At 36.5% G+C, this 20,264-nt stretch overlaps 1 protein-coding gene across 2 annotated transcripts in view; it reads left to right on the top strand.

Moving 5' to 3' along the window:
* Nucleotides 1–9,048, top strand: part of ABHD17B (abhydrolase domain containing 17B, depalmitoylase) — a 36,849-nt gene extending 27,801 nt beyond the window's left edge. For both annotated transcript variants that reach the window (XM_016206672.2, XM_016206671.2), the window contains 3 exons: nucleotides 1,405–1,874; nucleotides 4,984–5,163; nucleotides 7,526–9,048. In XM_016206672.2, coding sequence (XP_016062158.1) covers nucleotides 1,408–1,874; nucleotides 4,984–5,163; nucleotides 7,526–7,745 — 867 coding nt within the window. In that variant the 5' untranslated portion in view covers nucleotides 1,405–1,407 and the 3' untranslated portion in view covers nucleotides 7,746–9,048. The remainder of the gene's footprint in view (nucleotides 1–1,404; nucleotides 1,875–4,983; nucleotides 5,164–7,525) is intronic.
* Nucleotides 9,049–20,264: the final 11,216 nt, after the last annotated feature.

Genomic DNA, 20,264 nt, shown 5'->3' with positions numbered 1-20,264 from the left:
AGGAAATAAACACATTTGTATTGAGCAGTACAGATTAGATTTTAATTCAGAAGTAAGTGAAAAGGACGTTCTTTTCTTTCCAAATATTTTCGCCTCTTTAGTCACCCCTGAGATAATTTCTTCTCATTTTTGGTATAATGATGTACATTTTTTCCTATCCTTGTATTTAGTGAAAATTAGGTACCACCAAACCTGTGGAAGGTGTTTATTTTGAATGCCTTCTTCCTTGAACTAAGCAAAGGTCTGTTACTGCTAGAAGAAGATAGGAATTTGAGAAAGGACAACATAGAAGGAAATGCTGGTAGGGCAAACAAGTACAGTATTTATTTTTGTTCCTGAGTTGATATGAGGTGGATATTTATAAAATAAAAAAGACATAGGAGAAAGTGGACCATTCCTAAGTCAGTCAACTATCTGGCCATTGCTTTATTATGTGCCTAAACTGTATCATTGTACTTGTTCTTCACAACCACTCTGTTCAGTGTAGGCAATTGGCCTTACTTAGGAACACAATGAGAGTCAAAAAGGTAAATAATTTTCCCAAAGGCACACAACTAGTAAATGGTAGAGTTGGGATTCCACCCCCCTCTCTCTGGCTACAAACCTTTATGTTCCTTCCCATCTAACCATTTAGGAAATTTTACTTTTACCAGATTTTACCTTTTTTCCATAATGCACTTTGTAGTATAGCCTTTTTAATATGGGCAATGATTACACACAAGCATACATTTTAATGTTTTGTAGGTTATTTGGGCCTCTGGCACTATGGCTAAAATGATAAGGTTATGGTATAAGTAGTGTTCTGAGCCCTCGACAGTATAGCTCAGTGATATAGCACAGTGATTGAGCCAGGTGTCAAATCATGACTCTACCACTGCCTCTCACCTTGTGAGAGACCAACATACAGGGTTGTTTTGAGGATTAAACATGGAATATGCATAGAACACTTAGCACAATGCCTGACAAATAGTAATGCTTCATAACTGCTATTATATATTTACTATATCATGTTAAGTCCCTGCCTTCTCCATGAGATTCTGAGAATTTTCACAGAAATTATAAACTGTACCTCCTATGTTGTTACTTGCAGAGAAATAACAAACATTACTTCTACTCTTCTATTACTTTTCATATTTTGGGTAATTATTTTAAAATATAATAACTACTATTTGAAATATATATATATCTAGTATTTGAGTCCCTCTCCTGATCAGGAATATTTGCCTCATCCAGGATTTACAGTATTTTTAGATAGATCCCCAAAATCTGTTTTGGTTGAAGATATTTGAAATAATAGTAGTAGACAATGACCACTGGTGTCTTTGTTTTAACCTTCTATTGTATGAGAATGCAGAATCCACAATTCAGTGATTAAAACATTTGCTATCTTCTTTTCTTTTTCAGAAGATGAATAACCTTTCATTTAGTGAGCTATGTTGCCTCTTCTGCTGTCCACCTTGTCCAGGGAAAATTGCTTCAAAATTAGCATTTTTGCCACCTGATCCAACTTACACTCTAATGTGTGATGAAAGTGGAAGCCGCTGGACTTTACACCTATCAGAACGAGCTGACTGGCAGTACTCTTCTAGAGAAAAAGATGCTATTGAGTGTTTCATGACTAGAACCAGTAAAGGCAACAGAATTGCCTGCATGTTTGTGCGTTGCTCACCCAATGCCAAATACACCTTACTCTTCTCACATGGAAATGCTGTTGATCTTGGTCAGATGAGCAGCTTTTACATAGGACTGGGATCACGGATTAACTGTAATATATTCTCATATGATTATTCTGGATATGGTGCAAGTTCTGGGAAACCAACGGAGAAGAACCTCTATGCAGACATAGAAGCTGCTTGGCTTGCTCTTAGGACAAGGTAAATGGTGATTGGGAATTATTTTCCATACTTAGGATGAATAACTAAAATTGTCTTATAGTAGAATAAAATAAAAGCTTTTTTATAACACATCTTGAAGTTGAAGTACTAAATAGAGATTATATTTACCAATATATATCTATGAAGAGTTAAAATTAGGTTGTAATTGAACTTATTAGAGTGTGATATAACAGTGTTTTTTTCAGAATTGCAGCATTTCATGTGAATGAGAGAAAATAGTGACTTAGCTAATTACTCATTGACTTGACCTGTCATTAACAGTGTGAGAGGCTGCATTGTTTTTGTCAAAATCCTAAGACAGGATTTGCATTATTTTATGTAATTATCTCCTAGAGGTGTGACTTAAAGATATCATAATGGAACTATTTTTAAAGTATTCATTCTGTAAAACTGAGATTTTACTTTCATTCTGGACTCAAAATTTGGAGAGGCTCTCAAGTAGGAAAAAAAAGTAATGCTATGATAAATCATTTAAATAAATTACCTTACTATGACAGTTATTCTTTGATTATAACAATACATTGTTGGGGGGACTAGAAATTGCATTAGTCTTTTCTAGTCACCAAGATACTTACACTTTAAAAAAAAAAAAAATACAATTTTGTAGACTTCAGTGTATTTTCCCATCATTTAACATACAATAAATCGATATCTTAGTATAAAGTATTCTTCCTATTATACATTGATCAGTTGCCTGACTTCCACCATAGTTTAGATCAAAGCTAAAGGACATAAAGAAAACTTACAGAACATATATGCATAACCCATAACACAGACAACAGTGTGGTGATGGCCAGAGGGAAGAGGTGGTTGGGGACTGGATCAAGGTGGGCAGTGAGATGGGGTGGAAATAGGGGTATCTGTAATAGGATCAACAATGAAAATGAAGTTTGAAAAAAAAGAACTAGAGAGATGGGGGGGAGAAAGAAAGAAAAAGAAAACTTACCATTTCTAATTTAATGCTTAAATCTGAATGATTTCAGTTAGTTAAGAACCACTTTGGTTTTGTTGGTAAGCATAACCTTTTTCAGAAAAAGTCTTTTGAATCATTTACCCCCTCCAAGATATGTAATAAAACTCAACTCTCACAGCAAAGTTCTATATAAAGGGGATTCTTAAATCAATTTAAATGATATGAAAACATATCTGATGAATAAGAAAAAATAGATGACAAATAATATAAAGTAGTAGGGAAGGAGTTCAGGGTTGGGTGGAAGGACAGAATGTAAAAAATGTATAAATTTAGAAACCACCTTAAATGGCAAAATCTGCCTCTGGTATACTGATATCAGTTCCCTCAACCTACAAACGAAGAAACAAAAATGAGTTCCCACTTTTAGCATGGCTGATGCTGAAAGTGGGCACTCAGCCAGTTGAATGTAGTATAGTAACTGTCAGGAAAGTATGATAATACACATTTTTAATAACAGATTTGTTGAGATATAATTCATATACCATGATTCACTATTTTAAAGTATAACTTCAGTGAACTGGTATGGTTCTTAAGGATGCTAACTTAAAGCAGAGAGCCTTTATTGTTAGTACTGGACTGGGAGTCAGGGTACCTGGGTTCAAATTATAGGTCTGTCACTAATGTACTCTGACTTTGAACATCTGCTGAGTAAGCAGCTGAACCAGATTAGATGTCCTTTCTAATTTCTAGTATTCTGAAATTGTGTTATTGCTTTGAGTCCTCTGATGTGAAATTGGCAGCTACCTCTGCTGCTCTGGAGCCTTGCCCATTGCTAACTTTAGCCTAAAACCCATAGTTGCTACCAACAATGCTGCTACTCAGCTAACAGCAACTGTGCGGCCTTAAAAGTTATGCTGATGCTGCAAATGTTCATTTTCCCAATTTTTTCATTCCTATAAAGTATGCACAGCTAGGTCCGTTGTAAAGAAAACTTTTCTGAGTCAGAGAAGTTTAGAGTCAGAAAAGTTTAGAGTCAGTCTGAAGTAGATGGAGCCCAGTCTCTGGGACATATCCAAATGCTTGAGTAGGACTGAATGGAAGAAACTGTGGGAAGGTATGTCATTATCTGGATAGTTCAAATAGGCCTGTGCCCATAGAAAGGGCCATAGGGAGCCACACAGGGCTTGTCTTGTTCTTTCCTGGTGAATGCTCAAATAATTTAGAAAGCTCTATTACCTTTTCAAAAGATGAGAAGCTGTTGATCAAATGGCCCTTAGCATCCAGAAGTGACTACTGTCAGACTTCTAAAGTGGAAAGGAATATTTGTTGTCACTCTAACCCTTAACCCCACGTTCATTAACTTCTGTAGCATCTTACTTACACTTGCAGTAGTTTACAGTTGGGACAATTATACTATAGACAAGTAACAGTGGCTGGAACATGGTGTATATATATATATATATACCCAATATTACTGAGTTCATTGAGCTCACATATTTAAATATGAACCATTTTTAAAGGGAATAAAGCAACACTCTTTAAGATTTTAGCATGAAATCTGTTCATAATTAACTGAATCATAGGTCATTAGAATTGTCATTCATCTGTCTATTTTTTCAATCACTAATCCATTTCTTTGGTAAGTAAAGGCAGATTTCAAGAAATGTAGCAATTTAATCTTGGCTAAAACAATACTTACATTCATTTCATATGTAACTATGTCGCATTTTCATCACTATGACCAACTTCAAAAAGGAAAATGCTCCACTTTTGATGTCTAGGGAAATAAAGAACTTTTTTAACATTTAATGGAAGATAAACACTATCTATTACATATAAATCATTAAAATATTAGTGATAATATGTTCCAAATTTAGTCAACAGGATACTATATCGAATTACATAAATGGTTTAATAAATCCATTTTTAATATTGAAATTTTAAAAAGACCTCAGCAGTTTTTCCAAAAAATGAAATTAAAACATGAAGTTAAGAAAATAGATTTTACTCTAACATTAAATATGATAGTGAGGACTAAGAAACTTAAATTTTAAATATAAATTTGTTGACATTGTCTAAGTCATTCGGTTATGAGATTAAATCCTTAGGGATGATTGACCATTTTCATACCAGTCCAACTCTTTTTTTTCTTTTTTTAACTTCTGAACTTTGTAGATACGGCATTCGCCCTGAAAATGTGATTATATATGGCCAGAGTATAGGGACAGTACCATCTGTGGATCTTGCTGCTCGGTACGAGAGTGCTGCTGTTATTCTTCATTCTCCTTTGACCTCAGGAATGCGAGTTGCTTTTCCTGATACCAAGAAGACCTACTGTTTTGATGCATTCCCAAAGTAAGTAGTAATATTCAAAACACTTGAGTTTCGGGGAATTTTATTCCATCACTTACAGTATTCATGATACAACTCAGCTATGAGCTTCTATTTTACATATATTACAGAAATTCTGAAAAAATTAACTTACGAAGCAGGTGGTAGCAGGACATCAGGAAGCTGAAATGTTTGAGCAGTAGTGATCCAGGTGCAAAGTACTGAGGGCCTTTTAACCAGACAGTAGCATTAGTATTAGAGACAAGAATTAATTTGGGAAATGAAATTGATAGAACTAAATGTCAGGCTGGATATAGGATGCTAAACAGAAGAACTTGAATGTAATTCTCAGGTTTCTGACTTAAACTGCTAATGGATGGTGGTACCATTCAGTGAGACACAAAACTGCAGGAAAGGAGCAAGTAGAGGGAAAATGAGACATGCATGCATAAAAATGAGTGAATGATATCCAGTGGTATCTATCTGATTGACAAAGTAGTGAATTGCAAAAAAGTTGAGTTTTAAATGAACTAGGATAAGTATTGCTGCCACAAAGTCTGCAAACATAAGGTGTTAGACAAATTCGAAAGAAGGGCTACTTCTACTGCTTCTTAACCCAGGATGGTAGTTCCACCAACTCAAGAAGTGAGAAGCTGGCAAATTTAAGTTTTATTTTCTCTGCCTAATTGGCAACAATACAGAGGATTTTTTTGTGAATGATAGGTAGGCCAAAGGCAAAGTCATTACTTGGTTCTTTATAAGAACAGCAAGGGTCATTTCAAAAACATTTTTTTCATCACTAGCCAGTAAGGAGCCACTTTTGTAGGGAAGCTTATGGGTACATATGACCTTATCACCAGAGCAGGCTATGGGAGGGAGATTTTGATTTTTACTTTTATTTTGGGTTTGTTTTTGTTTTAGATAACAGTAGGTTGGAAGGTATGTGCATTATATTGCTTCGTGTCTAGCGGAATGATAGAGATGATAGGAAGGTACTTGATGTAATGCTAATATGCTGTAAAACTTATATCTCTGTTTAGCTCCCTCTTTCATTATTGCACCAACAGAGAGGACAGCACTAACAGCTGTTAGAGAAAGATTATCCATTTCTTTTTATTTTTTGTTCTAATTCCTTTACTATTGAGCATTTGACAGCAAATAATATACCCAAACATTCTTTCCTTACTAAATGCAGCCTTGAATAATTTCATTGATGATATTTGTACTTTTCATGATTCTGTCTTCATTTTATGGTTAGTGCCCTCTCTCTCTCTCTCTCAGGATTTTTTAAGAGTTGTTTGTAAGATTTCTTCTCTGTGTAATTTATGTCTCCTTGAGCTACCTTTTAAATTCTCATTGTTTTGATCTCTGTCTTATGTTAAAGTGTGCTCCTCTGATGTCTGATAATTCTTGGTTTTCTACTCATAGTAAGACAAGAGGGAATAAAGTGCTGATCTGAAGCAGGTGATTAAGACTTGTTGACTGAGCTTCACTATAGAGTGATGTAGTTAAGCCAGTTAGTTGGGGATCCCCACCCCAACCCCCCCTGTCAATATTTATATATCTGCCCTCTTAAAGTGAGTACAGTCTCCAAAGAAAACTTTCTAAAATTCCCCCTTAGTGGATGAAGTCCTAGATGCCAGCTTTCTGCAAGCCCAGTGGGGAGAAAGGGTTCACAGCAGCCAGTATGTATGTGCTCGCTTGGCCTCTGATACCTCTGCCCTAAACTGTTTCTGGCAATCCCTTAGTCCACAAACTCTCCAGTTTGGGGTGGAGTGCAGTTACCCTCCTGCAAAAAGTAGGGGAAAGACGCTGGCAGGGAAGGATCTAAACTATTTCTTTGAACAAATTGTAAATATTTCAGTGACCCACCTTCATACCCTTTCATTTCCTAGGTGTAAATTGGATTGGTTCTTCCTTCACTGTCTATCCTCGTTTTCTCCTGTCTGCCTTTCAGCTAGATTTTTTTGATGTTTTATTACATTTGTTCTATTTTTGTGAGTTAACACCCTAAAACAAACAAACAAAAAAACATACCACCATATATAAGTGCAGAAAGGTATGTAATGGTCCTTAGTTTCTTCCTCTCTTTGCAATCTCAGTTTCTCTGTGCAAAACATCACCATTGTATAAAGGTACAGTAGGGTGACGGTAACTATTGAGTGATTCCCTCAAAACAGAAGTGAATGAAGTTAACGTTCTCAGATACTCTGAAGGTAGAAATATGTAAAGGTAAATTTTGAATCATTTGAAATCCAAGAGGCATCCATCCCTTCTGAGTAGATTCTGATGTTTGAATTATCTCTCTGATATAGCACAAGAAAATTTGTTTTACATTCCTCTTCATAGTTAATTCATTGACTGTCCCCCTCCTTTTTCCCTACAGCATTGACAAAATCTCTAAGATAACCTCTCCAGTATTAATAATTCATGGGACTGAAGATGAAGTCATTGACTTTTCACATGGCCTCGCATTGTTTGAGCGTTGCCAAAGACCTGTGGAGCCTCTGTGGGTTGAAGGGGCAGGTCACAATGATGTGGAACTTTATGGACAGTACCTTGAAAGGTTGAAACAGTTTGTGTCACAGGAACTGGTAAACTTGTAAAATATTCTGTAAATTTGCGTACCGGATTTTCTTTTGCTGAACTGCACTCTTTGGTAAATAATATAAAACCTGAAGGTTTTGTTTGCAAATCATGTCAGTTGCCTTCATAAATGTACAGGTAATGATTTGTTAACAGACTTAATGAAGGTTTTAATTACCAGAACTATAACTGGAAATAACAGTATCATGCAGTCAAGCTGTGTAATTTATATTTTTTCTGTGAATTTTTTTTTAACATCAAGATGAGTACTGTATGAAATTTTAATTCTATAAAATCAAATGCTGTAAAAGTATTGCCAAATGCTTTTGCATATGAGAAACAAATTTATAAATATTTTTAAAACATCTCAATGTACTAAATCTTATCCTGGTATACAAATGTACTATTCTTTCAATAAAAGCTGTATATCTAAAACAATTCAAGTACTCAACAGAATACTAAGGAAACACACATTCACTAGAGATAACCTAAACCCTGTTGTACAGGGATAGAGGTGTAAACAATTATTCTATTGTAAAATACATTGAATTTTCTGTATTCCCTGGTTATCATACATTTTCTCCTTTAAAAAAAATAAAAAAATGATATGTCTTAATTTTTATGCCATCTGTTAATTTACCAGCTAGTTACCTTGTAAATGAGAAGTCATGATAGCACTGAATTTTAACTAGTTCTGATTTATAAGTTTGGTACTGTGAGGCAACTACTTAAAATTTTTATTTTAGTTATTTAAAAGGCATTTAGAGCTTCCAGAATGACTTTTGTATGCAATGTTTTAAATTTTGGCTAATCTTGTAAAGTTGCAGTACTCTTCCATATAAAACAACCTGAAAATCCATTGGATGTTCTTCAAGACCACAAACAGACTGGCTTTGGTCCCTTTTCACTTTGGCTATTTTTAACAATAGACCTACTGTTTTGGAGATTTCATGGATTCACTCCTGATACAGGAGATAAGAAAACATTTAATTCATAACTTTTATATTAACCAATGTAGTAAAAAAATAAAGCTCACACATAAAAACTAAGTTGCCTTTCCTTGAATGAATCATTCCTGAATAAAAAAAGAAAGAAAAATAAAAATTAAATTAATGGTATGTAGTCTAATTTGTAAATGAATGCTATTGAAATAATATACACTGTGGATATATTTTAAGGCCTTATGTAGTTTTAATTGTTCTGCTTGTTCTGTGGTTATGTCTAAGACTATAGTATATGATTCTCTTCAAAGTATATCAAGTATTGTGAATGCTTTGGTTCAGATGTGTCAAATTAACAGTAAAACAACAAATATACCACTCACCTGTGCTTCTTTGCCTTCTTCCAAGCTCTCCACCTATAAAAAAGTTACCATTCATCTTAATAGGACATAGTTCTATAGTTTTGTAAATTTTATCACTTCTTTCCTTTAGAAAGGTTTTTCTTTTTCAAGATTGTCTTGGAGCCTATACAGTTCCTTCTTTGTACAACATACGCTGCAGAGTTTAGTTGAGTGTTGTCTTTGGTTAATTATATATTCATTGAACAAATATTTATTGCATATTTAAATGCTGGAAAACCCTATGCCAGTTAAAGATAGACATTGGCCATGTCCTCATACACTTCGCTGTATTAGCTGAGGAGACTTACCTCATTGACAAGTAGTACTATTTGGATAAGGGCTGAAGGAGATTAGTAGGATATTATAATAAGTAAAAGGTACTTCTGGGAGGGGAGGGTGCAGAGGAGAGCAAGGAAGAGTCCCATGAAGTAGTTTATGAATTGAGCTTTGAAAAATTACTAAGAAGTTACTAAACTTCCATGGTCCAGATGAAGCATTCCTGGCTGAGGGAAACTGTATGTGGAAGCCTAGAAGAAGAATGGTGTATCTGAAATTAAGAAGAGCCCTGGCCTGTTTGGCTCAGTGGTTAGAGCGTCAGCCCTTGGAATGAAGGGTCGCAGGTTCAATTCCGGGTAAAGGGCACTTAACCTTGGTTGCAGATTCAATCCCCAGCCCTGGTCGAGGTGGGTGTTGAAGGCAACCAATCAGTGTCTCTCATATTGACGTTTCTCTCTCTTTCCCTCTCCCTAAAAATCCATGGAAAAAATATTCTTAGGTGAGAATTAAAAAAAAAAAAGATTGGCCAGAGGTCAAATGGAATGGATGGCATGAGGCTGGCAAGCTAGTTAGGGGCACAATCATATGTGGTATTATGGATCCTGAACACTGTCCTAGAAACAATGGAAAGGCATTAATAGAAATATGAAACTGCATTTTTCAAGAGTTTGCAGACAAAATATGGAGATTTTAGCTTAACTAGAAATAACATGGAAACCAACTGTTTAGACACTGATGTAATTTTAGGATGCAGAAAAATTCATCAGAAAATCTTATAAAGTGCTGGTTAATCCATATCTGCAATATTAACTTCATTTCAGGATTCAGTGAAAGGATATTCACAAATCAGAACAAATCCTGGTCTGTTTGACCAAGTTAGGAAGAATCCTGTAAACAAAAACTAACTAAAGGATTACGTGACTAAGAAATGACAGGTGTCTTCAAATATTTGCGAAGCACGTACAATTCTTTTTGACACAGAGTAGAACAAAGAAAATTGCAGCTTACAGCTCAGTGTAAAAAATAACTTTATGGATATTTGTCCATCAAGGTGAAATAATTGTCCCCTACGTGTTAATGAGTATCTTACTACTAGAGCAGAAGCTGAATGACATCTGTCACAATGCTACAAAAGAAATTCCAGGTTTAAATGAGAAATTGAATTAGGTGGACCCTGTGTCAGGTCCCTTTAAGGTTCTATAGTCCATTTAGATTTCTTCTGCCTACTCAGAACTTTGCTTGCCCCGTGGCATCTAGAACACAGTATGATGTAGAAGAATTGAATTGGCAATCAGGCGTGGGCTCTCTCCTCAACTGACACGAATTAGCTCTGTAACCTTGGCAAGTTACTTTCCTGGGTCACTGGTGCCCTCACGATCAATGAAGAGATGGACCTGATTGATTAATGGCCTTATGTTTCTAATGTGATAGTAAAATCTCTCAGCCCCACTCATATGTAATGATTCATACAATTTTTTAACCTTGGCTGCAGTAGTCCCAGATAACTTATTTTGATACTTGGCTCTTGCGCATACCAACGTGGTAAAATTTGGATGTTAACAGTAGTCCTGGAAAAATGTTCAGCAGCCTACATAACTCCTGCCATATCTTACAAGTACAAAAAAGCAGAATAAGAACAATACATTGATTTTCTCATCTTGCCACTCTCAGACTTCAAACTTAAATTTACCAGTTCTAAATCCCACCTAAGAATATGTAGCAGTGTCATTTTTTCTCTTTGTGATTTCTATGCATATATAGGTGTTGCTAGCTTGAAAACTTGATAAATGAAAATTTTTAAAATTGTAAACTAACATCGTTTGTCACATAATAGGCTGGTCCTAGTGCGTTTAGACAAAAACTTGAGAACAACTCTTCAAGAACAGGTATGGAAGCCAGATAAACTCATAAGTTAAAACTTTGTAGATAGGATATAGCCTAATCCCTTCATTTTACAGGTGAGGAAACAAACCCAAAGAAGAAAAGTGACTTTTCCAAGGTCGAACAACCTAGTCAGAGGTGGTCCTACCTCATCCTCACCCAATTTATCTGGACTGACAGGCCAGTGATCCTTTTGAACTATAGTACAGCATAAGCTTATTTGCTCTTTCATTAAACATAATTTTATTTAAATGTCTCTTCAGTTACGCCTTACTCTTCATTGAAGAGAGTAGATTGGTAGGTTGTGCCTTTCACATTTCTCAAATTAATGAATTGTATATTTAAGTAACACTAATTCATTTTACTAGGCTCAGTAATAGCTCTGGTTGTGTTAAAACCTAGTGAAGATGGTAACTAATCAAATCAAGTATTTACTTCAACAGCACATTTACTACAAAGTATATAACATGCCGAGAATAAGCCATTACATTGAATAAAGTATCAGAAGTTAATACTAATTGGTGATGGATGGGCTTTTAGCTAATTGCTTTGGTTTAAAACAGGCAATATAGTAAAAAACAAAGATAGCATGTTGCATTCTAATGATGTGCACCCCAAATATCCTGTGACCAAAAAGGGACCTATTTATATATTTGGATTGTTTTGAGTTAAATTTGCAGAATGGAGAGAGAAGTCGTTTGTCTAGTACATCTCGAAATGGATTGTGCCTCTGACTGAATAGTTGAATAAGTAATGCTAAGGAAGGAAGCAAATATCTGTAGCCTGGAAATGACCCACTTGACATTACAGTTTTAAAAAATGAAACAAAACAGGAAGTAAAGCATAGTCTTTATAAATAGTGAGCTAAAAGCTGTTAAGCTGGTTTTTTCATTAGAAGCCAAATAGACTTGAAAATATTTACACCCTTTATTTCCTCTTGTAGGCCATGTACTGAACTCGCAAAAGACAATTATAACATCTATAAAAAGTTTTAGTAGTATGCTTTAAGAAATGAAATCTTTATATTAGAAAAATGAGAAGTGCTATTTTAAATATGATTATGTATCTGCTGATAAAATGTAAAGTTCAACTATTGAACTAAGTTAACTCAGAGTTGATTATTTCTATGATTACTGCCTAAGGCAGCATACTAAAAGGTAAGAAGGGGAGCAGGTAGGTCAACATTTTTAAATGTACCCCTGTTTTCCAAATTACCTGCAAACTATAGTGGATTCTTAGACTTTAAATCAAAACTTCTAATTAGCATTTTACATTATATTACATTACAACCAATCTTATTCAGATGATACTTATGTTTGTATTTAAACAATTTCAAATTATGTAAATACAAGTTTAAAACTTTGGTCAAGTCAGACCATTTATATTATTTCGCCAAAGGTCAAGATTTTAGTGTTTGGTGTTTTTTGTTTTCTGGTACTTTCTAGTTTGTTTTTGAGTGTAGAATTCTAGGCTCCAAGCCTCCTAGGTCCACCACTATAAAGTAGAATGGGCAGGTGGGAGAGAGACAAGAAAATACATATCCCTGAATACATGTGATGCTATCAAGAATGACACCTAAATTTGCTAAAGTATCTAATGTAATACCAAGTGAAAAAATACATGTAAGTAGTTACACCTCCATAAAATAAAATGTGAATGCCTATGGAGTAAAACCAGAAGGCAATAAATACAATGAAAATGTATTTTGTCGAAGTAGAATTATGGGTTGAGTTTTTCCTTAGAAAATTATGTTGCTGTTATTTTTTATGATTACATAAGGTGAAAAACCTATTTTTTTAAGTCCAGGCCTCTGAAATTATAGGACCCCACTATAGACCAAGAAGTAACTCAAACATATTTTTAGCCTGGCTATCAGAGCAACATAGTATTTGGGTGATGTTGAGTTTTTTGTTTAGGGTTTTGTTTTGTTTTGGTAGGGCATATAACAAATTGTATAATATCTAAAACTCTCATTTAGTACCAAGTCTAATGAAAATATTTTCTAAGCAGTACCTACATATTACATCTATTAATGTTACAACCCCCGCAGTGCATTGTTATAACTGTTAGTTTACCATCTGTAGTCATTTCTTCAGCTCAATACAGCTTTGCCCACATTCACCTCATTTGCGCTGTTGTTGGCAAATATATTACACATATATTACATTTCTATATGTATAGGTCCAACAATATAGTAGGTACATATTGTTTTATAAAAATGCTTTTTAAATCTGACCCCCTGCTCAGTCCAAAATAATTCCCATATAACTTTTTCTGTTGTTGTTAATCCTCACTTGAGGATATTTTTTCATTGATTTTTTTTAGAGAGTGGAAGGGAGGGAGAGAGAAACATCAATTGGTTGCCTCTCACACACACCCGGACCTGAGCCATCAAATCTGCAACCGAGGAATGTGCTCTTGACTGCGAATCAGGCCCATGACTCTGGTGGGTGGGCCAACATTCTAACCACTGAGCAACACGGGGTCTGTATAACTTTTGACTCCCCAAATCTGAACTACAGTCAGCCCTTCACATCCACAGATTCAACCACGGTTTGGAATCTGCAGTTGGGAATTTGAAGATACTGTTTTCTATCCATGGTTGGTTGAATCTGCAGGTGCAAAACCTAGGATATGAGGGGCTGGCTGGCTGTATTTACTGGGGGTGGGGTGGGAATCTGCGTTTAAGTGGAAATGGGCAGTTCAAATCTCTGTTGTTCAAGGCTCAACTGTCTGTCTACCCTTCCCTTGGTAACTGAAAGCTTCCTGACAACAGAATTCATACTGTAGGAGCAGAAAATATTCCAAAGAGGTAAGACTTAATTTTTGTTCATTTCAAAGTTTTAAGTCAATAGAATAGCTTCATAATATGAAGCTGTGACTTTACATTTTTCTCTTTGTATTTTTAAATTATTATGTTAGAGGGGGGAAAAATAGCAAAACTAACCGTACAGGGAAGAATGGAAGTAGGTAGTTTTTGGAAACTTAGACATACTAATTGATCTCTTGGAGCCATAGTATTATTATCAGTTAAAGGGGGATGTTGATAATATCCATTCTGTTGACCTCAGATATTAAGCAATTCAGTGCTCCCAACTTTACAGATGAGTAAATGGTGATTCATAGTGGTAAGGTATTGACCCAAGGTTACAGTCAGAGTTAAGGCAACAACTCTGTTCACATGTGGCTCAAAGGTGTAGCAATCTAAGTAGAAAGAGCATGCAGTTACAGAATTGGTTTTTTGTTTCTTGTTCTCTGGGAAACTTTGGACACGTTACTTACGTAATATGAGTGTTTTCCATCTTTATACTTCACCTAATAAATAACTTACAGAGTTGTTGGGAAGATAAAAATGAAAAACTGATTGCAGTGATGTGCTAGTAAATGGTTAAAATCAGCTCTTGAAGCTGATGGAAGAGCCATGATTTGTAGCATTTAATGATTTCCTTAAGATACCTATTTCTCCTGCTATCAATTTCAAGCTTCCAACAGTTAAAAACAAGGCTGGCAAGATTCCTGAAAATTTAACAATTGCTTCTCACAAGCCCATATGAGCTGGCACAGGCTGGCTCTAGCGCACCACAGAATGGAAATACTTGGCATGTAGCAAGTACTCAATAAACCTTAGTTGCCCTCTAATCCTCACAAGGCACAGGGTCTTTCCACCATGCCATGTAACTATTGCTTGATGAACACAGTCTCTTTGAACTCCCCAAGAGATGAGAGTCATTGTTGTAATAATCTATGTAAATAAAGTGAACTCTCTTATGTGAAGAAGCCCGCGTAGGGCCTTTGGGGGGTATATCTGAAATGATCTTTCTGCAGTACGGGATGTGTGAAGTGGCTAGAATTCACCTTGCAGAATCCTTGTGATTTCCCAAAGAGATAGGTTGACATTGTCTAGAACAGATAAAACTGAGATAAAGTCCAAGCCTGTGGAGACCATAAAACAGAAAAGAAATGGTGATTTCAAATATGAAATTTGGAAGGAAGATGATTTGAACTACAATTGAGCTCTTTTTCACACGGAGCAGCTCTATATAACATTCCAGGATGAGTAGAAATGACATTTATTTACTGTTTCTTAATGGTTTCCCTGAACAATTCCAGATAGAGCCCCTGCCCTGTTTGTTTGCCTGCTTGCTTGAAAGGTGCACTATGGACTTCCATTGCAAGCCAAGGAGTAACTGATACAGACTTGCCCTCCCTCTGTAAACAACTAGGAAACTGCACAACGTATATGAAACAACTGTTTTCAGATATTGGGACCACAGTATGTTTAAGACTGTGATCCCTAAGAAAAGAAGAACAATTGAAGTGAGCCCTGCAATTTTCCTGGCTTGCTGCCTGGAAGTAGGGTTGCCAGGTTAAATCTAGGATGTCTGGTTAAGTTTGAATCTCAGATACATAATGATTTTTTAAATTATAATTATGTATAGAAATGCAATATTGGATTTTTATTCGTTAAACCCTGCAACCCTACCTGGAGGCAATTTTTATACTGCAACAAAGGGAGAGGAAACTAAATGTTGCAAACTAATTTCACTAGGATGGGGCTGAGGTGGCTAGAATTTGCAGGGCAGGATACTGTAGGGAAACAAGGTGCAAAGTGAAAGAACTCCAGAAATTCATACAAAGGCCCCCTTGATTCCTTGGTTGAATATTACTCTATGTGTGCATAGGGTGAAATTCCTAGAAGGTCAGGTAAAGGAAAAAGACTAAAGAGTTCACACAGGATTTGGAGACATTTGAACTCCGTCTATCCAGGTCAGAGAATCTTCTTTGACTATTTGGGGCCATCAGAGGAGATCTGAGAAGGGTCACCTATTAGCAGTAGGGCTTTATTGGCCCTAGAATAAAGGCCAAACAACCCACTGCAACAAAGCTTTAAACCAAGCCTCAGAAGAATCAAAGTGCCCAGCCATGTGGCTCAGTGGTTGAGTGTGGACCCATGAACCAGGAGGTCACGGTTCTATTCCCAGTCAGGGCACATGACCCAGTTGTGGGCTTGATCCCCAGTAGGGGGCGTGCAGGAGGCAGCCGATCAATGATTCTCTCTCATCATTGATGTTTGTATCTCTCCTCCCATCCTCTCTCTGAAATCAATAAAAACATTTTTTTTTAAAAAAGAAGAAAGCGATCTACAAGTAAATTAGCTGCCCGCCAAAACAAATTTCACTGCTTTTTAAAGAGGGCAACAAAATTTCAACACTCAACAATATATTTGTAATATCCATCCAATTTAAAATGACTACACATGCAAAAAAGTAGTAAATTCTGGTCTATAACCAGGAGAAAAATCATAGACAAACCAAAAATGACTGAAGTGATAGAATCAGCTAACAAGGAGTATAAAACATTTGTTGTATGTTCAAGGATTTAAAGAAAAATATAAAATGAAGAAAATTAAAACTATAAAGATATAAATTGGGCAGCCAATTTCCCTTCATAATGCCACTTCGCATAAGGCTGATGTGTGTCGTGAGCACATACCACCTAATGTTACATGAAAGCAAGAAAAAAACTGATTCATTTGTTGCAGGACAGCATAGAAAAAGTGGAGGTATGCCCTCTCCGAAAGAATTCATTCTCAGAGTTCACAAGAAAATAGCCAACTCTTGACTGTAAAACATGCGAAAAAATGCAGATCTGAAAAAATAGGCTCTTGTCCAAAACCGTTTCCTCCACTTTAGAGATGAAGTCAAGAGGCTTCAGAACCTAGTTTACATCATAACTAGAGAGGGGGTAGGAAGGAACGGGCTTGTACCCAGGATGTTACAGATGAGCTCTTACGTGTTACCTGCAAGTGTGCTGATATGGTTCTGTACTTGGATTATTCAGCTATTTCAAATGCATGTTAAGAAGGATTCATTTATGCTTTTTAATCGGGGAAAAACACACATTTTTGTGGCTTAAGACACTTAATTTGTATCTAGGAAGTTTGGCTTAGCTTCTGTGTTATTCTCTATAGTTTTCTTTTCACATTTCCCTTTAAACACATGCAAAGCCATACGTTTCATCTTTAATCTCTCAGTTTTACCCTTTGTCTCTTCCTTTCTCCCCTCTTTTTACCTTCATTTGAATCCCATTAAAAATTTTCTCTTAAGTCAACTATAGGTAATTTTACCATGCTGTTACATCATTCTAACTTGAAAAATAAATATTAACAGTAACCACCAAGTAAAGATAAATAATTATGGTGAAAAGGGAAATCTCTTCTATCAGGAAATAACTGATGGACTTGTCCTTTCATCATGAGGTTCAGCAAGGTCCAGCTTATTCTGATACAACTGTGATGGTCTAGAGAGGCTAGGCAGGTATTTATTTAAATCACTGAATTCTGCTCCCCTCCCGCCCAAAAAAGTGGTTCTAAGAAGCATGTGGTAGGCACAGTGCCAAGAGAATACATTTTCTCCTATTGCCAAACTTCAACTGTGTTGGTCAATAAAGTAAGAGGGCATTCAAGGACAGCCCCTTTCCACTGTCGTGTCCAATATGACATTAGATTACATCCTATTTGTAATGCCAACAATTAGCCACGTCCAAGCCTTAGCATTTAAAAACACTTCAAAGAGTGAAGATATTCTGAAGAAGATGCCAAAAAACAAAATCAAATTGAAGTCAAAGTATTTGCCACAGACCTGAGCAGAGTCAAGTGGCACTGCCCTGAGGGGGACTAAAAGCTGTCCCAGATTAACCTCCCGTGAGCAAGAGGAGGAACCAGCTGGACCAACGCTGCCGAGAGGCTTTTGCTTCCACCCTGAGGATTACAGCCTGTTCTCCAAATTCTTGTGATCAAGTTCTTGTGTTTTTGAAATTCTTGGGACCAGAACGGGTAGAGGAGATACGGAAGGCAAACTGATTTGGATGTGATAAGAGTGAAAAGAGAAAAACGAACAGAGGAGGAGGGGGGGGAAGAGAAGAAACACGCAGGAGAGGGGCCAGTTTTCATTCTTGGAGGAGGGAAGGGGCACGGTTGAGAGGTTCGTGCTCAGACGATTTTTGGTTGGGCCATGAGGGCTGGCTGGGAAGGGAGAGGGGAGGTTTCACAACATACGTACGGAGACTTATTTAGAGTTTCTCACTGTTCATCCAGCTGGTTGACAGGCTCTAGGCCCTGGCTGGGTGGCTCAGTGGGCTGGAGTATCATCCCGGTCACCAAAATGCTGCGGGTTAGACCCCAGGGCAGGGCACACGCCCAGGTCGCGGGTTCAATCCCCATCAGGGCGCGTGCGGGAGGCAACCAATCGATGCTTCTCTCTCACATCTATGTTTCTCAATCTCTCTCTTAAAAAAAAAATCAATAAAAATATATTCTTAGATTAAAAGGATAAAAAAAGAAAGGAGACATGAAGTATATCGTCATGTTCTGTACAATTTATGTGAAACAGCTTCGACGCAGTTGTCACTTGAATAATGTATGACCCTCTTTGCCACTCTTAAAATAAGTCCATTTCTGTACATATCCTCAGGTGAAAATGAAAAAAAAAAAAGTATTTAGAAGAATTCCGGGCCCTGCCGGGCATGGCTCAGCGGTTGAGCGCCGACCCAGGATCCAGGCGATTGGGGTTCGATTCCCGGTCAGGGCACATGCCCGGGTTGCGGGCTCGGTCCCCAGTCTGGGGCGCGCAGGAGGCAGCCGATCAGTGATTCTCTCATCATTGATGTTTCTCTATCTCTCTCCCTCTCCTTTCCTCTCTGAAATCAATAAAGATATATTTTAAAAAAAAGAAGAAGAAGTATTCCGAGTACTAAAGAGAAGATCACAAAATGAGAAGTGATTTCTAATGGTTTGGGAGGAAAAAATTAAAGAGCATCATCCAAAGACTCCAAAATACCCAAAGCTCTGATTACCAAGAATATATTAAAACTGATAATAGACTCAATTTGCCCCATACAACAAATGGCATATCCATATTCTCCCAAAATCCTGAGTCTCCTCAAGGCCAGGGACCATTCATGCACCTGGTACATAGTAGATACAAATGTTTGTTAAAATGAGGGAACATAATCGAGAAGTACAGTCTCTAAAGCTATTAACATTGCATAAAACATAGCTTTGGGGTAAGGATACTTGTTCTGGAACAATAAATATCTTTATTTAGAGTCTATGTCATTTAACAAACAACTTTAGTTCGATTAAAATAAAATCAGGTGATATTTTTCCCCCCATAAATTCATAGCAAAGAATTCAGAATGAGATGGAGTTTATTGCTTTGTGAGCTACTGAAGTGGCTGGTCGACAGGATATCAGATTTGTGTCCTTTGCGTCAGTAAGTAGCCACTAGTTAGGAGGGATCTAGCACAAACCTTAATCTTCTAGATCTCTTTGTTCTTCCTGTTGGGTTCCTGTGAGGACTAAAGGAAATAATGATTGAATACAGATTATTATTAACCAACAAGGATCTTTTTTTGTGTCATTTGTATGAGAATATTAGCTCTAGTATATGTAATACTCATTGAAAGATAAATATTCAAACAACTTGTCAGAGGGATCTTATCCTTTCGGGTCATTTGATTCTAGAAACTGGCAAAGAGGATGGTATTACTTCCAGATGGAATTAATAATATATGTGGTTATCGTATTTAGTTAAAAAAAAATACAAAACCAAACCACAATTTTGAGTGGTATTTTCTCTCGAATGTTAAATTTAAACAATTTTAAATAGGAAATACATTAAATTAGTAACAATGAATTAAATAAATAACAATGAATTTATTTTTAAATGCTTGCATCCTGATTTTACTCTTAGTCTGCTTAAGAGGATGGACTAGTGGCTTATGAAAACCAGACTCTCCTCCAAAATCATCCCCAAACCACTTCAGTGGTTCACCTGTTAAATGAATTATATTACTGTGTGTTTGCTTAGCAGATGCACTCTTCTCTAAACTAAGCCACCAGTGCTCAAGTTTTTATTTTTCATGTGCTATGCCTAATGCTATGACAAGGATGCTATAAAGCAATGTTCCCAACCTTTCCTCCCTCCCTCCCTCCCTCCCTCCCTCCCTCCCTCCCTCCCTCCCTCCCTCCCTCCCTCCC

This window comes from Miniopterus natalensis, chromosome 12 (assembly GCF_054644295.1).
Source record: "Miniopterus natalensis isolate mMinNat1 chromosome 12, mMinNat1.hap1, whole genome shotgun sequence".
Taxonomy (NCBI): Eukaryota; Metazoa; Chordata; class Mammalia; order Chiroptera; family Miniopteridae; genus Miniopterus; species Miniopterus natalensis.
The sequence above is the reverse complement of the archived record's forward strand: the minus strand, read 5'-3'. Positions and strand labels throughout refer to the sequence as shown.